Source organism: Girardinichthys multiradiatus, chromosome 19 (genome assembly GCF_021462225.1).
Source record: "Girardinichthys multiradiatus isolate DD_20200921_A chromosome 19, DD_fGirMul_XY1, whole genome shotgun sequence".
NCBI classification, from domain to species: Eukaryota; Metazoa; Chordata; class Actinopteri; order Cyprinodontiformes; family Goodeidae; genus Girardinichthys; species Girardinichthys multiradiatus.
Window position 1 is genome coordinate 39,666,802 of NC_061811.1, and position 27,147 is coordinate 39,693,948.

Below are 27,147 nucleotides of genomic sequence, written 5' to 3' on the forward strand. Positions count from 1 at the left end.
TCTATAGTGGTCAGTGCTGTTCTCTGATGAAAGTCGACTCACGTTGAGCAGAAATGATAGCCATCAATGCTGTTGGAAACATCAAGGAGAGCGCTATTCATTAGCCACTGCTGCACCTGACGACCTTTTGGTGGTGGTGGTGTTAGTGTAGGCAGGTTTGTCTAGTCAATACAGAACTGCCTGACATTTTGTAAATGGAAAAGTGATAAACACATACTACCTGAATAACATCATTAATCCAGTCACTATTGATAAACAATGCCCCAGCACATCGAGGTTGCAATATGAGGGAATGGCTGCTGGAGACTGAGGTATCTTGAATGGAGTGGTCTGCATGTTCTCCAGATCTGAATCCCATTCAAAACCTATTGGATTAGCTGAGTTGCTGTCTAGAGGCTCGTAACTCTGTACCCCAGAACTTCAATGACCTGAGGATCGTCCTTCAAGAAGAGTGGGATATCATGCGTCATCAAACTGACTGGTGAACAGCATGAGACATCATTGTCAACCTGTAATTGATGCTCAAGGGCATAGGATACATTATTGAGACACTGACATTTTTTGATGTGGTATACCCACCACTGCTGTTTGAGATGAAGAAATCAACATTGCATGCTTCTACTTAAATGCCCTGCTTTTATGATATAACATCTCTGTAGCATCAACTTTTTACATTTACCATAAATTTAATCCAAAAGCCAAATATCCCTTTTTGTGAGTAGTGTATATCTAATAACATTAAACAAACAGAGATCCTAACTTAATCCATAGTGCACAGGAGGTTCCTAGATATTCTTTGTCAGAAGTTGACTAGTCAGAGCTTCAAAAGAGGCTTCTCTTCATAAAAGACAATTGTGGCGTATTACTAGTGGGTTTGTCCAGTGTTTTACCCATATATTTTTATCACACAATTTTTGTTTTTGCTTTTGTTATGCTTTTGTTTTTGTTGCTTTTCTTTCCCCACGGGTGCTTTCATTTTGTTGTATCTACATGCCGATGAATAGACCTTTTCATAAGTAACGTACAGAATGGATATCACAACAGAGGTACAGGTATGGATGAAACAATATGAAAAGGGATGGGTTGACATACAGGGAGGGGGAGGAGAGAGAGAGAGAGAGAGAGAATGTGAGTGTGTGTGTGTGTCGCCATTGCCGCTTGGCAGTGCTGTTGGGAGAGAAGGAGGAAGTCCGCAAAGCCAGTTTTCAGTGGATACCATCCTAATAGTGACAGCCTGCTAAAATAAGGACATGTCGGTAGTAATGACCTAAGAGGACAACGCCTTCAATAAAACCTGACCTGAATTTTTCGAAGAACTCCGGTGTGCGCAGACTACAGACCTAAACGTTTTTTTTTTTTTTACCTTCGAATGTGGATATGCCTCCATCTGCTTTCCGTGGTATATGGATCTGGGAGCCACCATGTTATTAGGTAGGTAGGGGAATGCATCTGAACCGACTTTAAGAGCTGATCTAACACCCTCATGTAAGGACGAAAGGTACCCGAAGAACTGTAACTTAGTGAGTTAAAGTCAATCAGTGCAAGAATACGACCTGCTTCGGTAAAATAGTTTAGGTTGTGTTTTTTTACTCGAGTAATCTCAGTTCGGGCTAATGCTAACGCTAGCTGTTGGCTAACTCACTGTGCTAGGCTAATGGGATTCAGTTAACATGAGCCAGTGGGGATTGGAAATATGTTCTTTCTCTCCCAAATTTTTAGGGATAAGCGAGATTGATATTTTACGTGGCGCAAAACTGCAGCTATGACTGATTTCAAGGTAGCGCTGGCGCAATATCTTAACTGTCTGTTAATTCCAATTTAAATGACTAATTAAAGTGCCTGTGACATCGAATTTTCATGATAAATCCAATTACATTTATGGAAAGGAAACATTGATGAAATATTTAAAAAAGTAAATTCATTCCACTTAAATGAACAATTCACTAAAAACGAATTTCCCAAACTACTCCTTTGCGATTTTGTTGCGCTCTTTTATAACGTCAAAAGGGAAACCCTTGCACGTAAACCGACTTGCTCCAATGGCCAGCAACACAGACGGCAGCTAAGAATCTGATATTTCTTTAGTTATATTTCAGTCACTATCACAGAGAGACGCAGCAGAGTCAGGAGAATAAAGTAAGCGGTCATCAGATGGCAGAGCACAAGTACTGCAGCGTGCGGACGGCCATCTAATTTCACCAGTCTGTTTTTGCTGGAGCACGATATGCATGAATCATACCGCACCACCAGGAAACAGAAGGAGCACAACAACAGGATTTTCAAATAATTCTGTAAAGACGGACTAGATCTCCCTATGTTAATACTTAACACGTATTTATACAGGGGTTGGACAATGAAACTGAAACACCTGTCATTTCAGTGTTGGAGGTTTCATGGCTAAATTGAACCAGCCTGGTAGCCAGTCTTCATTGGTTGCATATTGCACCAGTAAGAGCAAAGTGTGAAGGTTCAATTAGCAGGGTAAGAGCACAGTTTTGCTCAAAATATTGAAATGCACACAACATTATGGGTGACATACCAGAGTTCAAAAGAGGACAAATTGTCCTCTTTTGAACTCTAGGGACAAAAGAGGACAGCACGTCTAACTGGCGCATCTGTGACCAAGACAGCAAGTCTTTGTGATGTATAAAGAGCCACGATATCCAGGGTAATGTCAGCATACCACCAAGAAGGACGAACCACATTCATCAGGATTAACTGTGGACGCAAGAGGAAGCTGTCTGAAACGGATGTTCGGGTGCTAACCCAAATTGTATCCAAAAAAACAAAACCACGGTTGCCCAAATCACGGCAGAATTAAATGTGCACCTCAACTCTCCTGTTTCCACCAGAACTGTCCGTCGGGAGCTCCACAGGGTCAATATACACGGCCGGGCTGCTATAGCCAAACCTTTGGTCACTCATGCCAATGCCAAACGTCGGTTTCAATGGTGCAAGGAGTGCAAATCTTGGGCTGTGGACAATGTGAAACATGTATTGTTCTCTGATGAGTCCACCTTTACTGTTTTCCCCACATCCGGAAGAGTTACGGTGTGGAGATGCCCCAAAGAAGCGTACCACCCAGACTGTTGCATGCCCAGAGTGAAGCATGGGGGTGGATCATTGATGGTTTGGGCTGCCATATCATGGCATTCCCTTCGCCCAATACTTGCGCTTGATGGGCGCATCACTGCCAATGACTACCGAACCATTCTTGAGGACCATGTGCATCCAATGGTTCAAACATTGTATCCTGAAGGCAGTGCCGTGTATCAGGATGTCAATGCACCAATACACACATCAAGACTGGTGAAAGATTGGTTTGATGAACATGAAAGTGAAGTTGAACATCTCCCATGGCCTGCACAGTCACCAGATCTAAATATTATTGAGCCACTTTGGGGTGTTTTGGAGGAGCGAGTCAGGAAACGTTTTCCTCCACCAGTATCACGTAGTGACCTGGCCACTATCCTGCAAGAAGAATGGCTTAAAATCCCTCTGACCACTGTGCAGGACTTGTACAAGTCCTTCTCAAAATATTAGCATATTGTGATAAAGTTAATTATTTTCCATAATGTCGATGAAAATTCAACATTCATGTATTTTAGATTCATTGCACACTAACTGAAATATTTCAGGTCTTTTATTGTCTTAATACGGATGATTGTGGCATACACCTCATGAAAACCCAAAATTCCTATCTCACAAAATTAGCATATTTCATCCGACCAATAAAAGAAAAGTGTTTTTAATACAAAAAACGTCAACCTTCAAATAATCATGTACAGTTATGCACTCAATACTTGGTCGGGAATCCTTTGGCAGAAATGACTGTTCAATGCGGCGTGGCATGGAGGCAATCAGCCTGTGGCACTGCTGAGGTCTTATGGAGGCCCAGGATGCTTCGATTCGATAGCGGCCTTTAGCTCATCCAGAGTGTTGGGTCTTGAGTCTCTCAACGTTCTCTTCACAATATCCCACAGATTCTCTTTGGGGTTCAGGTCAGGAGAGTTGGCAGGCCAATTGAGCACAGTGATACCATGGTCAGTAAACCATTTACCAGTGGTTTTGGCAATGTGAGCAGGTACCAGGTCATGCTGAAAAATGAAATCTTCATCTCCATAAAACGTTTCAGCAGATGGAAGCATGAAGTGCTCCAAAATCTCCTGATAGCTAGCTGCATTGACCCTGCCCTTGATAAAACACAGTGGACCAACACCAGCAGCTGACACGGCACCCCAGACCATCACTGACTATGGATACTTGACACTGGACTTCTGGCATTTTGGCATTTCCTTCTCCCCAGTCTTCCTCCAGACTCTGGCACCTTGATTTCTGAATGACATGCAGAATTTGCTTTCATCCGAAAAAAATACTTTGGACCACTGAGCAACAGTCTGCTGCTTCTCTGTAGCCCAGGTCAGGCGCTTCTGCCGCTGTTTCTGGTTCAAAGGTGGCTTGACCTGGGGAATGCGGCACCTGTAGCCCATTTCCTGCACATGCCTGTGCACGGTGGCTCTGGATGTTTCTACTCCAGACTCAGTCCACTGCTTCCGCAGGTCCCCCAAGGTCTGGAATCGGCCCTTCTCCACAATCTTCCTCAGGGTCCGGTCACCTCTTCTCGTTGTGCAGCGTTTTCTGCCACACTTTTTCCTTCCCACAGACTTCCCGCTGAGGCGCCTTGATACAGCACTCTGGGAACAGCCTATTCGTTCAGAAATTTCTTTCTGCGTCTTACCCTCTTGCTTGAGGGTGTCAATAGTGGCCTTCTGGACAGCAGTCAGGTCGGCAGTCTTACCCATGATTGGGGTTTTGAGTGATGAACCAGGCTGGGAGTTTTAAAGGCCTCAGGAATCTTTTGCAGGTGTTTAGAGTTAACTCGTTGATTCAGATGATTAGGTTCATAGCTCGTTTAGAGACCCTTTTAATGATATGCTAATTTTGTGAGATAGGAATTTTGGGTTTTCATGAGCTGTATGCCAAAATCATCCGTATTAAGACAATAAAAGACCAGAAATATTTCAGTTAGTGTGCAATGAATCTAAAATATACGAATGTTAAATTTTCATCATTACATTATGGAAAATAATTAACTTCATCACAATATGCTAATATTTTGAGAAGGACCTGTATATGTCATTCCCAAGACGAATTGACGCTGTATTGGCCGCAAAAGGAGGCCCTACACCATACTAATAAATTATTGTGGTCTAAAACCAGGTGTTTCAGTTTCATTGTCCAACCCCTGTAAATTCTCGTGTAAATATTAGCAGTTGTTTACATTGGATCAATTTGATCAGTTACTTGGTTAACTAAGATATTATAAACCGAGCAATTAAACATTAAGTGCACCAAATTAAGGAAAAAATATAGCTTCGCTGCACTCAGTGTAATCACCCATTGTAAAACAAAACACATGGAAATATCAGGATGCATAAAACGAAAAGAGAAGCAGTTTAACTGGTTTAACTTCTGCAAAATGAGTTTTGGATTTGCTACCACATTTATCACTGGCTTTCATCGGGCATTCTGTGTATGGTTATTGGGGCGTACCGGACCGGAGCAGATAGATTGTAAATCCAGGGTTACAGTATATATACGGTATGGAGTGAAACAACCTGAGGTGAAGCTGAGCAGTAGCAGCAGAACCAATGTATGATTCAAGATATGAAGACGCTACCTGGGGTGTCATTTTTGTTTTAACTTTACATTAATATCTTTAGAGAAAGATTTATTTAAATATATTGTATGCGTATATATTGTATTTAAACAATAATAATTTTGGAAATAATTATTTAAAAAAATTATAATTTCCAATTTTTTATTATTAACAATAACTGCCGATATCTAAATATAATTTTGTGACAAGGAAGTGTTCTTACCAACTGAGCCTTGATCCGTTTAGCAACAGCAACAACCTTTGCTTTGGCAATCTTTTCACATCAGATGCACTGAACAGCGTTGCTATAGATTCTGCTTTCAACATTCTCCTTCCTTTGTTAGATATCTCGACCTCTAACATAAATTCTATTGCGATCTTTTCTTGTGTTCTTGAGTTTCTCGTTCAAAGCAGTTTGTCGAAAAGGCCTCCGATCACAACTGGCTGTACTTGGTGGGACCAGCCCAACTGTCCCTCGTCAATTTTGCAGCTCTGATCCTCTTCGCTTCAGGAAAGTAGTGCAGAATAATTGCTGCTGTCGTAGTATTGCTGCCACCACCAGCAATGCACCGTTTCACTATATTAATGCTGATTTTAACGGAACTTGGCTTCTGTCTGAACAGTTTATCATTGACGATCAGAGACTTCCCCTTTGACGTCATTTCCGGATGACTTTGGACTTGAAAAATGTAACACCAAAATATGCTTTTGTGTCACAATTGCCTTTTATTACGTCTTTAATCTTAATGTCATGTCAATTACTGCCCAGTCCCTTCAATATTAAGATGTTTTTTTTCAATTGCTACATTTGTGGGAACAGCATGTCACAGGCACTTTAAGGTGTACTCTTTAACCTGCTTTTTTGTGGTCTGGTGCTTCTTTCCTTCATAAAACAAACAAAAAAAAAACTTTAGATTTCATTAAACCCATCTGTCTACCTTTATATTTACAGTGTTTAGAAAAAGAGTTTGTACACTAATGAAATCGCGATTCGAGTTGAAAGTAATTATTCTGAACAGTTATAGAAAATTTTATTGTTCTTGACTTCGTCTAGAAGTTGCAGGATATAGATGTTTCTGTTTGTTGAGCAATGTTTAGATAGTTAACAGGTCTTTTTTCTTATTTTGTCATTGCTGAAGTATGTTTACGCTTACACAATCTCAGCAATGACACGTGGTAATTAAATCTTTGAACTAAAATTGAACAAAACACTGCTTAACAGCACACTGTCATGTATTTTTAAGGAATTATTCTGCAGCAGATGCCCCTGATCATTTCTATTATCTCATTAAACTTCTGAGTATTATTTATATGCCGATACTGACTGGTTTCAGCCATTTTGCTGGCCTAGTAGTGTAACCTTTTCTGTAGTTGGTTACAGAGATTGTGAACGTAATTAAATACATTGCAGGCACTTTTTGTGTTGAAAATAGCAGTTATTATCTATTTAGTTTTTGCTTAGCAACACATGCCTTTCGCTCTCTCTGGTGTTAATGAACAACAAGCACTATACATGATTTGACTGGAGGCAATAATGTCATCACTTTCATTCTGCTTATGGCATTTGTCTTAGGATTTTTCACCAAATTTAGTTTTAGTTAAAACAAACAATGTCATGGACTTCGTTTTACCCAATTACTAATGTCAATTCCCAGCGATCTGTTTAAAACAAGTGCAAATGTAGTAAAGACACAATTAAATCCAGTAAGGGAAAGTTATGTAAATATTTCAAGGTCTTATTTCTGTTACTGTTGAAATAGCTCACTGCTATTAAAGGCCCCAATTTCAACTTGTCAGAACATTAGCATATTGAGTAAAACCAATAAGAAAACACTCAATACTTGGTCAGGACTCGTTTTGTATGAATTACTGCATCATATCCTTGTGGAATGGAGGCAATTAGCTTGTGGCACTGCTCAGGTGTTAAGGAAGTAGTTTATATATTCTCTGTGGGGTCTTTGTCGGGCCTATTTGCTGGCCAATAGAGCACAGTTGGATTTTTCCACCAAAGAGGTCCCAGCTCCCAACAAGGGTTGATGCTACAGCCAGTTCTTAACTGGTTCTGTAAAAGAAATGGTTTGGTTTTCTGGCACATAAGAGCCGTGTTAGAGCAGCATCATTTTGTCATTTATAAACTAGGGATTTGGTTTTCGGTTGCAAATACTGATAGTGTTTTTTTTTAATTCTGGGTAGCCGATTGCGAATATTTTAGGTAAGTACTGTTTATTTTATGGTATTTCTGTGGTATAATCTTTTTTTGGTCATGCTCATTTTTTTTTACCTGTGATATTTTTTTAAACCCTTGCAGTAGTTAGCTGAACAAGCTTGTTAAGGCAGTAGCTTCTCTTTCCTTGTGTAATTCTAGTACTCTAGTAATGGAGACAGTTAAAGTTGGCCATAGATCACTCTTTTATTTTTATTGTTTCCAGCTCCTCTCCTTGAAGGATACATATAGAGTATGTATGGGGGGGTTATGAGTGAGTGTACGACGTCCATTGTTGTTTGTCTTTACGTTGGGTGCATGGGCGTGAGTGTTTTTATGTGTACGCATGAGGGTGGAAATGTGTGATTGTGTGTGCCTGTTTTTTGTGTCAGGTTGGGTCTTGGGTTGCTCCCTCTCCTGGATCAGTTTAGGCCCCCCATCAAATCTGGGGCCTATTTACTCCCCCACCACACTACCTGCTGGTGGTTGGTGTCTCTGCCCGCCGGTGTACTTGTGGTTCTCGGTGTCCAAGGCTGGGTGCTTTGGTGTGTGCTGGCTCACTCCCGGTGACTGCTTGCCAGGGCCTGGACCCCAGGGCTTTGTCGGGCCTCTGCTTGGAAGTAATATATCCTGGGGTCTCGGGTCTCTGGGTCCATGGCTGGATCTGCTTGGGCGTAGACAGCTGCCGGTGGGGCCTGTGGGCTCGTCGCTGCAGCTCCTTGGGGCTTCTGCATTGTGGCTGCTGGGTGGTTCCCCTGGGATTCTCCACTGCTCCTCTCTGGGGGGGATTACGGTAGTCCTGGCAGTGGTTTTCCTGGGGTTCCTGTGCTCTGGGGGGGCCTTTGGATGTCTGTGGCTCAGATCTCCTCCGTATGTCCCGGTTTAAGGGGGGCAGTCTGTGGCTCCTCACACTCACTATTGCATATTTTTATGGAGAGACCTTGTATACAAAAGCGCGCTCACACTTCGACCCACAGGTGTTTAGATTCAGGTGTTAACAGATACACAAATGTTATATATTGAGCCGTATTTAACACTAAATACATCTTGCATTGATAAGTACCGTGCACTTTTTGGTAAAAAAGCTGGTAACGAATGTTTCTGCAGGTGTAGAAGCAAGCAGGGTATTATCTTCATTCTCTTCATCCTTCTTTCTCTCCTCCATTCTTTTCTCCTTCTCTCCCTTTTTCCTTTTTGCTCCACCTTTCTCTCTTTCGTGTTTCTTTTTTTTTCTTTTCATTTCTGTCTCCGTGTCCGTAACAATTGAAATAATTCTAAAGCACTTGCTTTTTCTAAATATCAAGCAGAGCTTTAAAGCGTTAGCTGTAATGCTCCACTTGTGAAAGTAAATCTGTTGTGCTTTTTCTTGGCACTTGAACAACAATTCTGAGCGCTACTCTGCCAGGCAGAACACGGTTTAAAAAAAAGAAAAATCATACTGTGTGATTCTCTGGATTTTGTCACTCACAGTTGAAGAGTACCTATGATAAAAAATTAATAGTTCTACATGCTTTCCAAGTGCATTTTGCAAAACCTACAAAATCAGCAGTGTATCAAATACTTGCTCTCCCCACTGTATGGCTTGTAGCTCTTCCTCTGACCAACTGACACAAAATGAGCGCTGTGCATCCTTTGCTAGAACCCTCCACTTTTCATACTTAATCTTGAAGCTTTGTTCCAACTCCTTAACCATTTTTCCCAACATTTCTCTTCCCTTTTCAATCAATGTTCTTGATCGATGGCTTTTGTGAGGTGGTTGTCCTGTATCTTGTACAGTTTGTGTAAATTTACTTGCTGATGGCTGAACCTCTAACTGTCCTTGGAGTTTTTGCCGACCATCTGTGCTCTGTGGAGGACAATTGTGGAATTTGGGTGTTATTAATTTCCTCAGCACAATCACAACCTTTAGATTCGTTGTGACTGACATGTTGGATGCAGTTGGGCTACATTCAGCAAAATAACATCAATGAACAATGCATACTTTTGATTATCTAACAAAGCACCTCTTCATCGCTGGTAATATTAGCAGAGTTAAATCTTATAAATCTTATTAATTTCTTACATATTTAGTGTGTATCAAATCATAAAAAACTTTACAATTAACATTTAATAACATTGTGACAAATATAAACCTAGCATTCATAAGGTTTACAAATATAAAATGTCATGAGTTGTCCCGTTTACATGGAAACTCAAATAACCTTGAACACACCTCATTGCCTGCTGTAACCAAACAGGAGAAATATAATACTCTTCACAGCTGCACACTTATAAACAAACAGCTTGGGCGGACCACAGCGACAAAAGCTGTGATTAAATTGTGAAAAATTGCACTTTCTGTGACACAAATGAACTTCTACAATAATTTTAGTGTGGGAATATTACTATGTAGACATGAAATATGTGCTTGATTTATCCAGACATTACTTAATTTCAAACGTGTTCTGATGTGTTCAGAGTTTTCCACTCCCGCCGTAGTAACTGCCGGCTTGCTTCGCCAGCCTTCCCGGCGGTGAGGCTAGACCATCCCAATCCGCAGCGGCTCGCTTCCGGCCTCGTGTACCCAGCCCACGTAGACCGGGTCCTTCGAAGGATCCAGCCCCTGAATTGGGACATACCCACACCCTGGCCCTGTCCCAATACTCGCACTTCCACCATTGTGTCCATGAATTGCTTGTTCCAGTTGATGGGTACGAGTGCGTAGTGTGTCCCAATTCCCCAGAGTGGTCCTTAACCCCGCCACCTTTGTGCCCTTGATCCACACTTCGGCTAAGCGCGCATCTAAGCGGACTCCGCCGAAATATATTACTTACAATTCACTACTGCAGATGACGTTCTGAGAAAAAACCAATCACCACCATCAATGTAATCAACTATCAAATCAGAATAGTAAGAACTGCATAAACTTTAAACAGCAAGCCGACAAATATATATTTTTTTACCGGTTTTCCAGGCTCAACATTGTGAGATACCACTTGTTTCAGAGTGATTCTGGGTAGTCAGTAGGCTATAACACTGAAGTCACCTTTCAAACAAACACTGGCGCGGCAAGAGTCTGGTATATAAGCCTTCTTTGCTTCCTGTACTTTCTTCTCCTCAAAACAATTGCTTGTTGCAGTTTAAAAATATTTTTTTAGCAGCAATTCTCCAATTTTGCACGCTTGTAACCTGCGAAATTCAACCCCTATGTGCACTTGTACAAAGTACACACTTCATAGAGGGGCGTAGGGTGTAGTGTGGGTATTGGGACAGGGCCTCTATTCCTTTCTTGTGTGACACTTAAAACAGTCCGCATCAAACATCACTTGCTCCACTGAGTTCCGAACCAAATGCGTCAACTTAAAGGACCATTGCAAATGTTCGTAGAAATATACAAAGAACATTGTATCATTTTACTGTCAGTAACAGAGCTAGAGCAGGTTTGCCTTGAGGAATTGGCAAAAATCCCAGTGACAAGATGTGGCAAGATTATAAAGACTTATCCAAAGCGACTTGCAGCTGTATTTGCAGCCAAAGGTAGCTCTACAAGGGACTATAAGAGGGGCTGAACAGTTGTACACACTGAAGTTTTCTGTTATTTTGTCATATTTGTTGTTTGTTTTACAATAAAAAAGTAATGTCTTCAAAGTTGTAGGCATGATCTGGACATGAAATGGTGCAAATTCTAATATAATCAATTTTTATTCCAGGTTGTCAAGGCAACAAAATAGGAAAAATGCCAAATGTGGTGAATATTTTTGTAAGACACTGTATATCTTTGTCAGCCGCTGTACCAAGGTGAACATGTAAAGGTTAAAGCGGTGATTAATTTCACATTAGAGATTTTATTTAGTGTGGAAAATAATCTATTTGCAGTTTTCATAAACCTAGGCATATCCAAAACACATGGATTAAAGTGGCCTCATTATTGCTAGTGTCACAGCAAACAGGTGCAGTCTGGCTAACCTGGATTTGTTTAAATGAGCTCTGTTAACCATCTTGGGCAGTAGTAAAGAGTAGTGGGCTCAGAGTGGCTTTGAATTTGCCAAAGTAAACCCAAGCATAATCTGCTGTGGTTAGAGCTTTGGGAAGGGTTGGAGTGGTTCAGAGGGAAATCCCTACATGCACTAAAGTACCGCAGCATTATCTAAAGAAAAGATACAGTGGAACCTCTGAGAACTAATTAGTTTAATAGAACTAGTTCTAGCAAGAGGTCTAGAACTAGTATTAGTGAAAGGAAGTGGGAACATACTCAGCGCATGCGCAATAGCCGACATAAAAACCACACAGAGGAAGTTCAGATGTCAGTCATCTGTGCAGTAATCTCTGATATTAGATAGGAATTTTGTTCTTCTGTTATTTTGCGTAAATCTAGTTTATCTTATTTCCTCTTTATTATCTACTTTTAAGGCTAGGCTTAAAACTTTCCTTTTTGATAAAGCTTATAGTTAGAGTGGCTTAGTTTATCCTGAGCTATCTTCCTTATTTTTTACCTCCGTCTTCTTCCCTCCCTGTTGGTTGGAGTAAGGGGGAGTCAGGTTTAGCCTAAACCGGCTCAGTTATGGTTGAGGTGCAAACACACCCTCCATTTCTGCTACCTGTATGACCCCTTCTCTTTTCCAATGGTTATAATCAGTTTGACAGAGGTGAGGTATCCCAATCATTGTGGTTTGTAGTATAACAATGACCATCAGTGGGACCCTTTGTGAGGTGCCTTGAGACGACATTGTTGTAAATAAGCGCCGTTTAACTAAATAATCTGAACTGAAACTATCTGTGTAGTTATGCTGCTATAGGCTTAGGCTGCTGGAGGACATAATGACCACTTTCACCCTCTTCGCTACATTCTCACGCTACTCTCCAATTCTGCATTATTTGCTGTTATTTCAGCTTCTAACCTTGTTCTCTCTTTTCTCCTCCTAGAAGCTACATCTGGCCTGGCTCTGTGTCTGCCTGTGACACCTTTCTGGAGAGGGGAATCGTCCGAGCTTCTGCTGGCAACAACTTAATGCTCACCCTCTACCGATGATCCACATAGCCCTGTCTTTTAGTGTTTAACCTTTTCTCTCTCCTAGACATGGAAATTGACTGAGCTTTTACTGTAACTAATTATATGTGCTCTCTTTCAGACTCTAACCTTGAAAACTGGCTCAGAGTTTATTTTTTCTTTCTTTCTAGGTGAAACAACTAAAGGAGCTACATCCATTAACATTTACTTTTCCTTCCCATAGAAAGTACTTCTGGATCAGTGCTTCTGTGTTCTTTTTGTGTCTCTGCTCTGTTCTCTCAAACCCCCAGTCGGTCGTGGCAGATGGCCGCTCACACTGAGCCTGGTTCTGCTGGAGGTTTCTTCCTGTTAAAAGGGAGTTTTTCCTCTCTGCTTTCGCTACATGCATGCTCAGTATGAGGGATTGCTGCAAAGTCAATGCCAGTGACTGTCCACTGTCTCTACATGCTCATCCGGGAGGAGGGAATGCTGCAAGTCACTGACTGGATGCAATCTGCTGGGTTTCCTTAGATAGAAAAACGTTTTATCCAATTTGAATAAAAAGCTAACTCCGACTGCCCTGTTCAATTGTTAGGATTACTTGGAATGTATGTACTTGACTGTTGTGAAGTGCCTTGAGACAACATGTGTTGTGAATTGGCGCTATATAAATAAAACTGAATTGAATTGAGTTGAATTATCGACTATTGGTCGAGCATATTATTTCTGTGTGATATTTTTTAAAGCATTCTTATAAAGCAGTCTTCTGCTTTATACTTATCTATTTTTTTTTTTAAACAATTATTTTGGCACTAGTGGCCTTTATTTTTGATAGTAGGAGGGGGAGAAATTTGGCAAAGGTTGCCGAGTCTGGGACTCGAACCTGGGACGGCCGCTTCGAGGACTATAGCCTCTATATGTGGTCGCGTGCTAAACCCCTGCACCACCAGCGCTGCGCCATACTTACCTCTTTTAACATGAGGTAGAAGTCGACCTATGCATCGGCCAGCCGATATTTGCGTTTTTTTCTTGTATCGGCATACCTGCATAAGTTCACCGATCCATTAGCTGCATTGAGCAGCCATGCCGTGAGATCACGTGAAGCGCATTCATTGCTGCCCCCTCCCTTGTAAAGAGCAACAGAATGAGTACCAACAGCAACAAGGGTACATTTTCAACTTCTAATGTATTTTTAACTGTCTAATTGAGCTGTATCTGCCCTTTGAAAGAAGGTCTCTGTCTCACTGTGAGCGGGAGGTAACAGCGGTGTTTGTGTGCATGGGCCGAGAAGTTATCAGAGTGGTTTGTTTTTTTACTTTCTCTTTCGCTCTGCTGCTGAAATTAGAGCGTCGTGATTTTTTTCGTTTTAAATGGTCCAATGCCGCTTACAGTCGCCGTGTGCGGATTGTCACGAAAGATCACGTATGCACATGAAAACAATTACCAATCACTACACGTATAGCATTTAACTTTACATAAAATAATGTCCATACAGGTAATTTATTTGGTGGTCAGTTTTTTTTTCTCCTGAACCAAAGAAGCTAATTTCTTGCTGTGATGCGTTCATTACGTGCGAGCAAAGCAAAACCGTTTGAGTCGACATTTTTTTTTGGGGGGGTTTTTTGGTATACCTTTCAAACTGCGGTCTGAAGCTGATTGTTAAACGCAATTTTTGCCCAGTGGGAAAGATGGGCTCACTGGAGCAGGGAGCTGCAGAGCAGTTCCTAATCTTCACCTAACCATTATCAGTTGATGTTCCAGTGAGAGTATTCAGTAAGATTGGCCAGATTTATGAACAAATGTGGAACAGTCTCACAGGAAAAAATGCTGAGCGTCTCTGTTTCCTGCATTACAACCTGCTGTTCTTAAACTGGGACTACTAAGAAACTTTTAGTGAGTGGTTGGTGGGGTAAAAACCTCTCAGGTTGAGATGTTCATTTGTTTATTTCGTTTTTCTCTGGTCAGTCACACTGTGGACTGGTGTTAATAAAAACACTAAGGTTCATTTTTGTTATGTTGCTGTTTACAAATGTTCAAAAGGCCTCATGCTGGTACAAGTGCACAAACATTTAAGTGTTAAGATTGTTTTTATTGTTCTATATTTAAATGTTCTTTGCTATACATTAATATGTTTTGTAAATGAATGTTTCTTTTTGATTATATTAAGACTTAACATTTGTTATTATTTTGTCATTTCTATCATGTAAACGGAGGTTGAAAAAGGAATATTGGCCTCATGAATCAGCCCAAAAAATCGGCACATTTTGGGTATCGGCTAGACTGATGTCAGGATAATTTGTATCTGCCCTAAATAAAACCTGCATTGGTCGATATGAGGGACCATTAGTTTATATTATTATATAAACTTATATTACTTGTAGCCTGCTGCCTTTTTAGTTTATAAGCCAGTAGGTTTATGGATTTGCTGGCAAAACAAATATTTATTTTGACAATAATATTTTTTTTGTTGTATCTCTGCTGAATTAAATTTTCTATCTCAGCTTTTTTCTTAATAATTTCCTGGTGACAGGCCGTGGCAAAATCATGAACAAGTCTACCCGAGGTCATTTTGAGTTATTTACAGATCCTAAAAGAGCGGAGTCTAAGCTTTCCAATGATGTCAAACTTGTGGAAATAGAAAAGGATTGAAGAAGATATGACCATTTGAATGTTGGCAATATCCAAAGTACTTTTACGAGAAAAGAGGTTTCAAAGTTTCATTAGAATCACGTCGGAAGCTGGGTAGCACCAAAAGCTGTTAATTTGAATAACTTTGTATAGCTTGCTGCAACACCTCCCCTAACAGTGTTTGTCATCAGAAGCTCCAATGCAACTGACTGCACTGTCATTGAACTCACAGCACTATTTTTCTATGTACAGGTCCTTCTCAAAATATTAGCATATTGTGATAAAGTTAATTATTTTCCATAATGTCATGATGAAAATTTAACATTCATATATTTTAGATTCATTGCACACTAACTGAAATATTTCCGGTCTTTTATTGTCTTAATACGGATGATTTTGGCATACAGCTCATGAAAACGCAAAATTCCTATCTGACAAAATTAGCATATTTCATCCGACCAATAAAAGAAAAGTGTTTTTAATACAAAAAACGTCAACCTTCAAATAAACATGTACATTTATGCACTCAAATACTTGGTCGGGAATCCTTTTGTAGAAATGACTGCTTCGATGCGGCGTGGCATGGAGGCAATCAGCCTGTGGCATGCTGAGGTCTTATGGAGGCCCAGGATGCTTCGATTCGATAGCGGCCTTTAGCTCATCCAGAGTGTTGGGTCTTGAGTCTCTCAACGTTCTCTTCACAATATCCCACAGATTCTCTATGGGGTTCAGGTCAGGAGAGTTGGCAGGCCAATTGAGCACAGTGATACCATGGTCAGTAAACCATTTACCAGTGGTTTTGGCACTGTGAGCAGGTGCCAGGTCGTGCTGAAAAATGAAATCTTCATCTCCATAAAGCTTTTCAGCAGATGGAAGCATGAAGTGCTCCAAAATCTCCTGATAGCTAGCTGCATTGACCCTGCCCTTGATAAAACACAGTGGACCAACACCAGCAGCTGACACGGCAATCAGACCATCACTGACTGTGGGTACTTGACACTGGACTTCTGGCATTTTGGCATTTCCTTCTCCCCAGTCTTCCTCCAGACTCTGGCACCTTGATTTTCGAATGACATGCAGAATTTGCTTTCATCCGAAAAAAGTACTTTGGACCACTGAGCAAAAGTCCAGTGCTGCTTCTCTGTAGCCCAGGTCAGGCGCTTCTGCCGCTGTTTCTGGTTCAAAAGTGGCTTGACCTGGGGAATGCGGCACCTGTAGCCCATTTCCTGCACACGCCTGTGCACGGTGGCTCTGGATGTTTCTACCCCAGACTCAGTCCACTGCTTCCGCAGGTCCCCCAATGTCTGGAATCGGCCCTTCTCCACAATCTTCCTCAGGGTCCGGTCACCTCTTCTCGTTGTGCAGCGTTTTCTGCCACACTTTTTCCTTCCCACAGACTTCCCACTGAGGTGCCTTGATACAGCACTCTGGGAACAGCCTATTGTTCAGAAATTTCTTTCTGTGTCTTACCCTCTTGCTTGAGGGTGTCAATAGTGGCCTTCTGGACAGCAGTCAGGTCGGCAGTCTTACCCATGATTGGGGTTTTGAGTGATGAACCAGACTGGGAGTTTTAAAGGCCTCAGGAATCTTTTGCAGGTGTTTAGAGTTAACACGTTGATTCAGATGATTAGGTTCATAGCTCGTTTAGAGACGCTTTTAATGATATGCTAATTTTGTGAGATAGGAATTTTGGGTTTTCATGAGCTGTATGCCAAAATCATCTGTATTAAGACAATAAAAGACCTGAAATATTTCAGTTAGTGTGCAATGAATCTAAAATATATGAATGTTAAATTTTCATCATGACATTATGGAAAATAATGAACTTTATCACAATATGCTAATATTTTGAGAAGGACCTGTAAATATAATTTACAGCATTGCATTACAATATTTGTGTGTATTTAACAAACATCTTTCAATTGTCCACAAAATTACAACACCAAATTAAATGGTAAATGGTAACACACACACACACACAATAAAAACTAAGTAAAAAAACTTAACTTAAAACACTTGGCATTTACAAAATTGAAAAATGTCAACTTTGTTTTTTTTATTTCTGCATGTTATTTGTGTCTGCAACTTGGTCGGAAATTAACATGTTGATACATTGTTATTCCTGCTCTTTTTGTTTTTTAACTTTAACTTTTTTCAAATACAGTTGGACCAAAAAGTATTTAGTCAGCCACTGATTGTGCAAGTTCTACTTAGAAAGATGGGAGAGGTCTGTAATTTTCATGATAGGTTCACTTCAACTGTGAAAGACAAAATGAGAAACAAAATCCAGGAAAGCACCTTGTAGGGTTTTTAAAGAATGTATTTGTAAATTAATTAAGCCACAATCAGTGGCTGACTAAATACTTTTTGGCTCCACTTTAAAGTGTTTTATGGGCTATTTTAAAATACAAAGAAAACCAACCAGTCTTCCATGTTGCAGCAATCGATCACTCAGTAGGTGGGACAGTAAGACAGCAGTTATGCTGTGTATGAAAAACTCTTGACTTTAATGGACCCAGGAAAAGAAATGTGCAATAACTGGATTTTGATCATGTCACAAACATGATTTTTATCAACAAATGAGCACAACTCTATACACATTACATTTGCCAATGTTAGATTTATGATTATTGATTAATTAATCTTTATCAATAATTATAATTAAAAATCATAATTTGACAAAATTAATTTCTTAACCAAAATCCTCATTTATGAATCGAGACCAGAGATGTCTTCTGGTGTTGTAATTGTGGCTCAACGCCTTTGATAATTACAACCGTTAAATACTCAGTAATAATTAATAACTATTACCAGAGATGTCACTGTTTAATCGACCGTTTCTGCTGAAACGTGTGGAACTTCAACCTTATCTTGACTAACGAATCACTCTTGCACAAAATAAACACAAACGCCTTCTGTTTATCTATTTGAACATTTATTAAATCACAGCCCTGATACACTCGCTCTTCCGATTTAATAATCTTCACCTACTCAAACACCTACTCTACACAGAAGGAGTAAAATATCTAACTAAACAAAGTAAAGCAAAACAGCAGTGGGGTCAAACCAGCAGTTATGGCAAAAATGATAATATGACAAAAGGGGTGTGGTGGTGAGTGGAGGTTGGGGTGCAGCTCAAACTGTAACTCAGTTCTACTCAGTCATAAAACATCCCCCAACTCTGCGCGGGCTGAGCACACAAAGAGTTATAAAACTTTTGCCGGCAAGCTAGTAAGCAGTAAGGTTGAAGACAGAAAATGGTGACTTTCACCATGAGGTTATTATAACAGTCCAGTTACACTGCGCACAGGTGTTTGCACGGTAAAGACACTTGCGAGGCACGGCGGTCTCCAGAAGTACCAGCGAGTTTCAAAACAATGGCATGCATATACAATTCCGAACACATTAGACTCTAACTGCGACTCTAGTTGCACTAAAAATCTCCTCTACCCTATCCTAATAAAGAAATAAAAAAAATTAATAAAAGGATGTGTTTTACTTTGTTGAAGCTAGTGTTGGGCGGTAATAAGGTAATAAGGTATACCTGCGGTATCTTTCTAAAGCAACGGTATCAGTTTCAATACCGTCATTACATCATTAAAAAATATAGGAGATAAGGATTAAATATAAGATAATTAAATCAATGTCTAAAAATTAATCTATGTCCAGCAGCACTTATATGTGGTTGAATTTTCAGTTTTACTTCCACAGTAGTGAGACTTTTGATGTTTATGAACGTGACGTCACCACGTGACAGCGAGGAGGAGGAGAGAGAGAAAGATGGCAAGTCGCGCACCGTATGAACTCGTCGCTAAGAAGAACACGACATCCGCAGTCTGGCAATACTTCGGGTTCCTAGCAAATGAGAAGGGGGAGCCAGTAAATACTGATGAGGCAATATGTAAATTATGTGATAAAAAGGTGACTGCAAGGGACGGAAACACGTCAAACCTAAGGACCCATCTCAGAGTTAACCATCCACTCACTGCTGCGAGGATGCATTTGGCCCCGAGTTCAATAAGCGCAACAGTTTCAACACCTCCCGCTGATACCAATGCAGGACCAAAACCAACAACAACTAAGTCCACCGCCACTTATACGCAGTCGACAATAATAGGGGCCTTCGGGAAAACATCGAAGTACAAAAGGGACAGTGTCCGTTGGAAAACCTGCACGGATGCAGTGACAAAATACTTGGCAAAGGAAATGGTCTCTTTCCACACGGTGGAAAAAAAGTCCTTTAAGGACATGGTAAAGGTCCTAGATGCCCAGTACGAGCTACCAGGACGGAAACATTTCTCACAAACAGCCGTCCCACATTTATATATTAAAGTTAGAGACGAGGTTCAAGTACTGCTGTCAGAGGCCGAGAGTTATTCTTTAACAACTGACATGTGGTCATCAGTTAACATGACTCCATATACAGGTCCTTCTCAAAATATTAGCATATTGTGATAAAGTTCATTATTTTCCATAATGTCATGATGAAAATTTAACATTCATATGGAAAATAATGAACTTTATCACAATATGCTAATATTTTGAGAAGGACCTGTATGTCCCTGACTGTCCACACCATTACACCTGAGTGGAAACTTGAATCCAAATGCCTCCAAACAACGTATTTTCCTGAGAGTCATACGGCGGACAACCTTGCTGCAGCGCTCAGAGTTGCACTTCAGGACTGGCAACTTGACGAGAAAAAACTTTCAGCCATAACCACTGACAACGCTGCCAACATTTCTGCCGCAATCAGGTCCCTGGAGTGGCCGTGGCTTAACTGCTTCGGTCACAATCTAAACCTGGCTGTCACAAATGCAATGCAGGACAATAGGCAAAAAACCGAGCGCGCCCTCGGAGTGTGCCGTTGTATTGTCAGGGCCTTTTCACACAGCTGGCAACGTAAGAGTGAACTCCACAAGAAGCAAGTGGAGTTGGGACTCCCAGAACATAGCCTCATAACGGTAAGCAGAAATGTGTATCTAAAAATCTGAATCTGTTATAACATAGGCAAACTAAAAATATAATCATATACATTAAGGGGCTTATTTATTATTTATTTATCAATTCATTTGTTTATTCATATATTAATTCATTTGTTTATTAATTAATTAATTCATCAATCGGCAGGACTGCGCAACTCGCTGGGGCTCCAAACTGGCAATGGTGGAGCGCATCCTGGAGCAGGCCCAGGGGATCAGACACGTCTTGTCTGACGACAGAAGGAGCAGCCTGTCCCTGACCTGGCAGGACACAGACGTCTTGAAAGCTGTTCACGACGCACTGAAACCAGTCGGTGACTTCACTGATATTTTGTCAGGAGAACATTATGTCAGGAGAACATTATGTGACCAGTTCCTCTATTCTCCCCATACTCCATCTATGCAGGGACAATGTGTTGGCTTTGTCAGAATATGACCTCCAGCTAACAAAGTCAATCAAAACTGGAATTCTAAAAAAGCTAGAGGCCAAATATGAATCCGATTCAGTGCGCAAATTAATGCGAAAATGCACTTTCCTCGACCCTTGTTACCGTGGAGGATATGAGACTGATGCCAGCGCATTGGCTGAGACCAAGGCAGAATTACAGGCTGAGATCGTGAGCTTAGAGAACCAAGCACCAGCAGGTCCAGTGGTTATCATCAGAGTGGAAGAGGGAGAGGCGCAACCCGAACCCCCACGAAAAAGGGTGACTCTGGGAAGTCTTCTGCAAAAACAAGCCGATGCATGGGCAGGTCCCATCGGCAGCGTAGAAGACCGAGTTGGAGCTGAAATAACAGCCTACTATTTGGAGCCCGTTATCCAAGCAGACAAAGACCCACTTCTGTGGTGGAAATGTGCTGCCCGGCGTTTGCCCCTGATGTCACGGGTGGCCAGAAAGCACCTGTGCGTCTGTGCCACAAGCTCGCCGTCGGAACGGGTTTTCAGCACCGCGGGAAAAGTTGTAAGTCCCCAACGTTCCCTGTTAAATCCAGAAAAAGTTAACATGCTGGTTTTTCTGGCTAAAAATCTTGACTAAACCTGTTGACACTTGCCACCCAGCTCACTGCTATTATTTGTTTCTTTTACTTTTACCACTTTTTTAAAGGTCGCTCTTTTTGTTATTTAAAGTTGTTCAGGCTGTGATTTAATTTAATTGATTTGTCTGCGCATTCTGCGCAAAAACTATTTTGGGTGGTCAGGGTAATTTAATTTTTTTGACTGTTATATTTGTACTTTTTAAGCAGTTTCTAATAAACGTTAATATTGTGCACATTATGTTGTTATTGTTTCATTATTAGTGTTTGGTATTTAATTTCTGAACAAGTAGGCACAAGTCAACAGTTTGGTGATGCCGTCTCAGCCTTAAGTCATAATTTTTAATTAGTCACGGTAATGCCATTTACCGAGGTAAAATGTGGAGACGGTATGAAGGTATCAGAATTTGGATACCGCCCAACCCTAGTTGAAGCCTTCCTTCTGAGCGGAGTTGAGAGAGAAAGGGGAAAGTTGGAAGTTAATGTGCGTCCATAGTTAACTTCAGGAAAAGCGGTCAATCTTCGTCCTTTGTCCTCCTTGGCAAAAAGGAAAGATATGAGCTGACCATCAGCAGTCAACTAGGACCAAAACAAGGTGGCAATTCGTCTCCTTGAAACTCCGTGGGTTTTTTTTTGGTTACGTGTTAAGCTCACGTCTTCGATTGGCAAAGTGAAATTTCTGGCCTTCTTATTCCAGAAACCTCTTTTATAAATTATTTGTTGGCCAACGAAGGAGAATAAATGAAATCCACTTGGGACTCTTCTCCAAGTGATGCTTCTGATGTTGGTAACCGTGTCACGGTCTGCAGCTGAAGGCAATTGGTGGGTCGTCTCATCCTCTGTTATATAGTTGACGGTGGCCTCAGGGCTGCGACGCCCCTGTCTTATCAGCCGCAGGGGCCGCTGGGTTTTGTAGGACAGACAATCCTGCGGTACAAAATGGCCGATGCCGTTGGAAAGGCATAGTGACGTTCAACAACGTGCAAATGGTCCAATATTCAGCAAACAAGTGGTCCAACACCAAAAGTAACAGTGTCACATCATCATCCTCTTCTGGGTGCTCTTTTGTGTTGTGGTTTTTGGTGCTTGGCATGTAATGTCCTTCGCTTCATTGGAACAGAAAGGCTTGATCTTTGAATAAAGATAAGTCTGCCTGTTCATGGCGAGTCCAGGTTCACACAGGGCAGGAACACAGGTGACAGGGGGTGGACGGGTCACACTGCAGCTGAAAGCTGGCTCTTTTTCCTCAAGCAGGATTTTGCACCGTTTTCATCAAAGTTGACGTGGCTTTACATATTCTGAACACGGGAAACAAAGGGAATATTTCTCTCAGCTTTTAATATTTGACTGATCAGGTTTACGTGAACTTGTCTGCTTTGCTGAAAATACATGATTTATTTTCAATATGATGCGTCTTAATAGTTTCTACAAAAAAACGTTGTCAAACTCACCCTATGAGAAACTGAAAGGTATTCCTCCAGACTTCGATGCCTCCGATCAAATAAATTGTCCTGGCATGTTTTTTTTTTCCTGGTTGCTTGTGAGTATTCAAAGTGAGAAACTGCAAAGATTGAAATGTTTCTTGACCTGAGCCCACACTTTGAGGGAGTGCCAGATCACTGGAATCCTGGATGGGTACCAAATTCTGTACTTTTATAGGTACTGACCAAATTCTGTTGGAACTACCGAGTACTGATTCACATAAAATCAAACGGTACCATGTTTCCGTACCTAAATGCATCATTGTGACACTGAGGGAGCGGAAGAGTGGGCGATTTTTCATGCCGGACATGAACACAGCATTGCTTGCAGAAGAACGTGATGAAGTCAGTAGCCGCTGCTACGTCAACAAAGCAGGTATGGCTGATAGAAAGCACTCAAAAGTATGGCTCCACTTTTCAAAATGCGGTGAAGATTACACTCGCTGTAATATTTGTGATGCAATGTGCTTGGCCATCGGTGGGAATATTTCTAATTTGAGGAAGCACCTACAGTGTAGGGGGGCACCCCGCCAATGAGCTTGGCTTTCGGAGATGAAATTATCCCCTAGATCTAAAAGACTGAGCTTGGTAATAAATACATACATGATAGAGAAAGAAAGATGGAAAGAGACAGATACAGATTAAAGATGTGATAAAGAAACAGAAAGATGGAGAAATAAGAAAGATTGAAAGAGTTCAAATTCATAAAAAAAAGATAGATATGGACATAATTTATAAATACTGTAGATAGAAGATAAATAAACAGTTCAGTTTTGTTTTGTTTTTTTCCCCGTAAGGGTATTCTGTCAAATATATGTAGACGGCTTCAACAGGCTGCAGTCAGAGAAAACAATGGGCCCAGCCATTTATATATTCTTCTAAGTGTGTGTGTACATACACTGACCTGGTTAAGCACAAGATTTTTGTTGAGGCTGAAGAAACTATTTTCGTCATCCTCAGATTTACTGCTACAACTCTTTGCATTCAGCACCGTTAGCATGCCTGCATTCGTTAGCAACTCATTGTCCGGCAAAATGGCTGGGTTTCAATTTGTGCATTACACTGCGTAGTCAGTTAAAGGTTTTAATGTTGAAGAAATGTTTGAAACAACTGAGATGTTACAATACAAACTGCTGGATGTTGTTTTGATATATTCATTAAAGTTTATATATTGAGAAATAAATATGTTAAATTGAAATTTTTTTATTTTTATTATTAAACGCATTAATATTTATTACCACATTAACACACACAAAAGTACCGAAAACTGGTACCGGTATTGATTCCCAGGTACCGAGTATCGATACTATTGGTTCAGATGTGAAAGGTGCCCACCCCTACTGAAATCGGTAAAGGACCAAATCCAGCTCCTTTTGTCAATCCTAGTTGTAATGTAATTAATTGAAACTTAAAGTTCGACAGGGGTTCGTCTTGTAACTGGTGGGTTGCCGGTTCGAGCCCCCACTATGTCTGTTTCAGTTGTAGTATCCTTGGTCAAGACACTTCTTCCGTCTTGCCTACTAATGGTGGTCAGAGGGCTCGGTGGCACCTGTGTATGGCAGCCTCACTTCTGTCAGTGTGCCCCAGGGCCACTGTTGCTACAGTTTAGCTCAACAATTCAATTCAATGCAGTTTTATTTATATAGCACCAATTCCCAACACGTTGTCTCAAGGCACTTCACAACAGTCAGGTACATGCATTCCAATTAATCCTAAGCATTGAACAGTGCAGTCAAAGTTAATTGTTTATTCAAATTGGATAAAAGGTTTTTCTATCCAAGGAAACCCAGCAGATTGCATCCAGTCAGTGACTTGCAGCATGCACTCCTCCCGGATGAGCATGTTGAGACAGTGGACAGTCACTGGCGTTGACTTTGCAGCAATCCCTCATACTGAGCATGCATGTAGCGACAGCGGAGAGGAAAAACTCCCTTTTAACAGGAAGAAACCTCCAGCAGAACCAGGCTCAGTGTGAGCAGCCATCTGCCACAACCGACTGGGGGTTAGAGAGAACAGAGCAGAGACACAAAGAGAACAAAGAAGCACTGATCCAGGAGTACGTTCTATGGGAATGAAAAGTAAATGTTAATGGATGGAGCTCCTTTAGTCGTTTCACCTAGAAAGAAAGAACAGATAAACTCTGAGCCAGTTTTCAAGGTTAGAGTCTGAAAGAGAGCACATACAGTTAGTTACAGTTAAGCTCAGTCAATCGCCATGTCTAGGAGAGAGAAAGGGTTAAATCCTAAAAGACAGGGCTATGTGGATCATCGGTAGAGGGTGAGCTTTAAGTTGTTGCCAGTAGAAGCTCGGACGATTCCCCTCTCCAGAAAGGAGACTGTCAGTTTGTGAATAGGTGGATGACTGAATGTAGTGTGAAGCGCTTTGGGGTACCTGGGGACTTGATAAAGTGCTATACAAGTACAGGCCATTTACAGGCCATATGTTTCTGTAGTTTATGACTTTAGCTAACTGAGCTACATGCTAGATGTGTGGTTTGCTTTAAAATAGGCTTCGGCAGCAGTAAACTCCCATCATAACGGACTCCCCCACTACAGGAAGACCTCTCGAAACCTTTGCATTCGATATTTTCACAAAAAACCTTACCTACCCATCAACATGGGAGCTTTAACAGATATGATGTATGTATGAAACAGTTAACGTGATAAAATGTTTCACCCATAGTAATTTAATTAGCACCCTCAAATAGGGACAGTGTCCTGTGCCCGATTTTGCCAGTCCTAAGCCCCAATGGATGCAGCAGGTTGTGTCAGTGAGCGCATTTGGCATTAAACGTTTGTCATATCTATCACATGAGTCAAGAACATGACTCCCATAATGAACTGGTCGAGGCCCGGGTTAACAACGACCACCATTGCTGGTAAGTGATAGGATACTTGTGAGAATTAGGCTAGTTGGTCAGCGAAGAAGAAGAGGACGAAGTGTCGGCAGGCAGAGAGAGAAGAAGAGAGGCAAGTCTAGGACTGAGAGTAGACATTTTGAATGTTGGGACTATGACTGGACAAGACAAGAGAGTTGGCTGACGTGAGGATGGTTGACATACTGTGTATTGAGGAGACCAGGTGCAAAGGTAGCAAGGGTCGAAAGCTTAGGAGCAGGGTTCAGGCAGTTCTACCATAGTGTGGATGGGAAGAGGAATGGTGTAGGAGACACTGTCATCTGCAAACATCATTGCCTGGTGGGGGGCACTGTGGCTCGGCGGGGGCAACGGTAGCGACAGTGGTAGGGGTTTGTCCTATAACCAGTGGGTTGCCAGTTTAAACCCCCGCTCCATCTGGCTCAGTTGTTGTATTCTTGGACAAGACACTTCACCCACCTTGCCTGCTGATGGTGGTCAGAGGGCTCGGTGGCAATGATTGTAGGGTGATTGCCCAAATGCTACAATGTAGCTTACCACTGTCAGTGTGTGAATGTGTGCATGAACGGGTGGAAGACTGATTGTAGTATACAGGTCCTTCTCAAAATATTAGCATATTGTGATAAAGTTCATTATTTTCCATAATGTCATGATGAAAATTTAACATTCATATATTTTAGATTCATTGCACACTAACTGAAATATTTCAGGTCTTTTATTGTCTTAATACGGATGATTTTGGCATACAGCTCATGAAAACCCAAAATTCCTATCTCACAAAATTAGCATATTTCATCCGACCAATAAAAGAAAAGTGTTTTTAATACAAAAAACGTCAACCTTCAAATAATCATGTACAGTTATGCACTCAATACTTGGTCGGGAATCCTTTGGCAGAAATGACTGCTTCAATGCGGCGTGGCATGGAGGCAATCAGCCTGTGGCACTGCTGAGGTCTTATGGAGGCCCAGGATGCCTCGATAGCGGCCTTTAGCTCATCCAGAGTGTTGGGTCTTGAGTCTCTCAACGTTCTCTTCACAATATCCCACAGATTCTCTATGGGGTTCAGGTCAGGAGAGTTGGCAGGCCAATTGAGCACAGTGATACCATGGTCAGTAAACCATTTACCAGTGGTTTTGGCACTGTGAGCAGGTGCCAGGTCGTGCTGAAAAATGAAATCTTCATCTCCATAAAGCTTTTCAGCAGATGGAAGCATGAAGTGCTCCAAAATCTCCTGATAGCTAGCTGCATTGACCCTGCCCTTGATAAAACACAGTGAGTGGACCAACACCAGCAGCTGACACGGCACCCCGGACCA

General features: G+C 41.3%; 2 protein-coding genes across 2 annotated transcripts in view; both read left to right on the forward strand.

The window, feature by feature from the left end:
- Positions 1-1,147: 1,147 nt before the first annotated feature.
- Positions 1,148-27,147, forward strand: part of arhgap5 (Rho GTPase activating protein 5) — an 84,853-nt gene continuing 58,853 nt past the window's right edge. Inside the window, exon 1 of the mRNA XM_047344786.1 lies at positions 1,148-1,431. The gene's annotated coding sequence lies outside the window, so the exon portion shown is untranslated. The remainder of the gene's footprint in view (positions 1,432-27,147) is intronic.
- Positions 19,320-21,709, forward strand: LOC124855171 (zinc finger BED domain-containing protein 4-like). Its single transcript, XM_047344787.1, has 2 exons — positions 19,320-20,420; positions 20,587-21,709. Exons 1-2 carry the CDS (start codon positions 20,013-20,015, stop codon positions 20,872-20,874), a joined length of 696 nt encoding a protein of 231 aa, XP_047200743.1. The 5' UTR covers positions 19,320-20,012; the 3' UTR covers positions 20,875-21,709.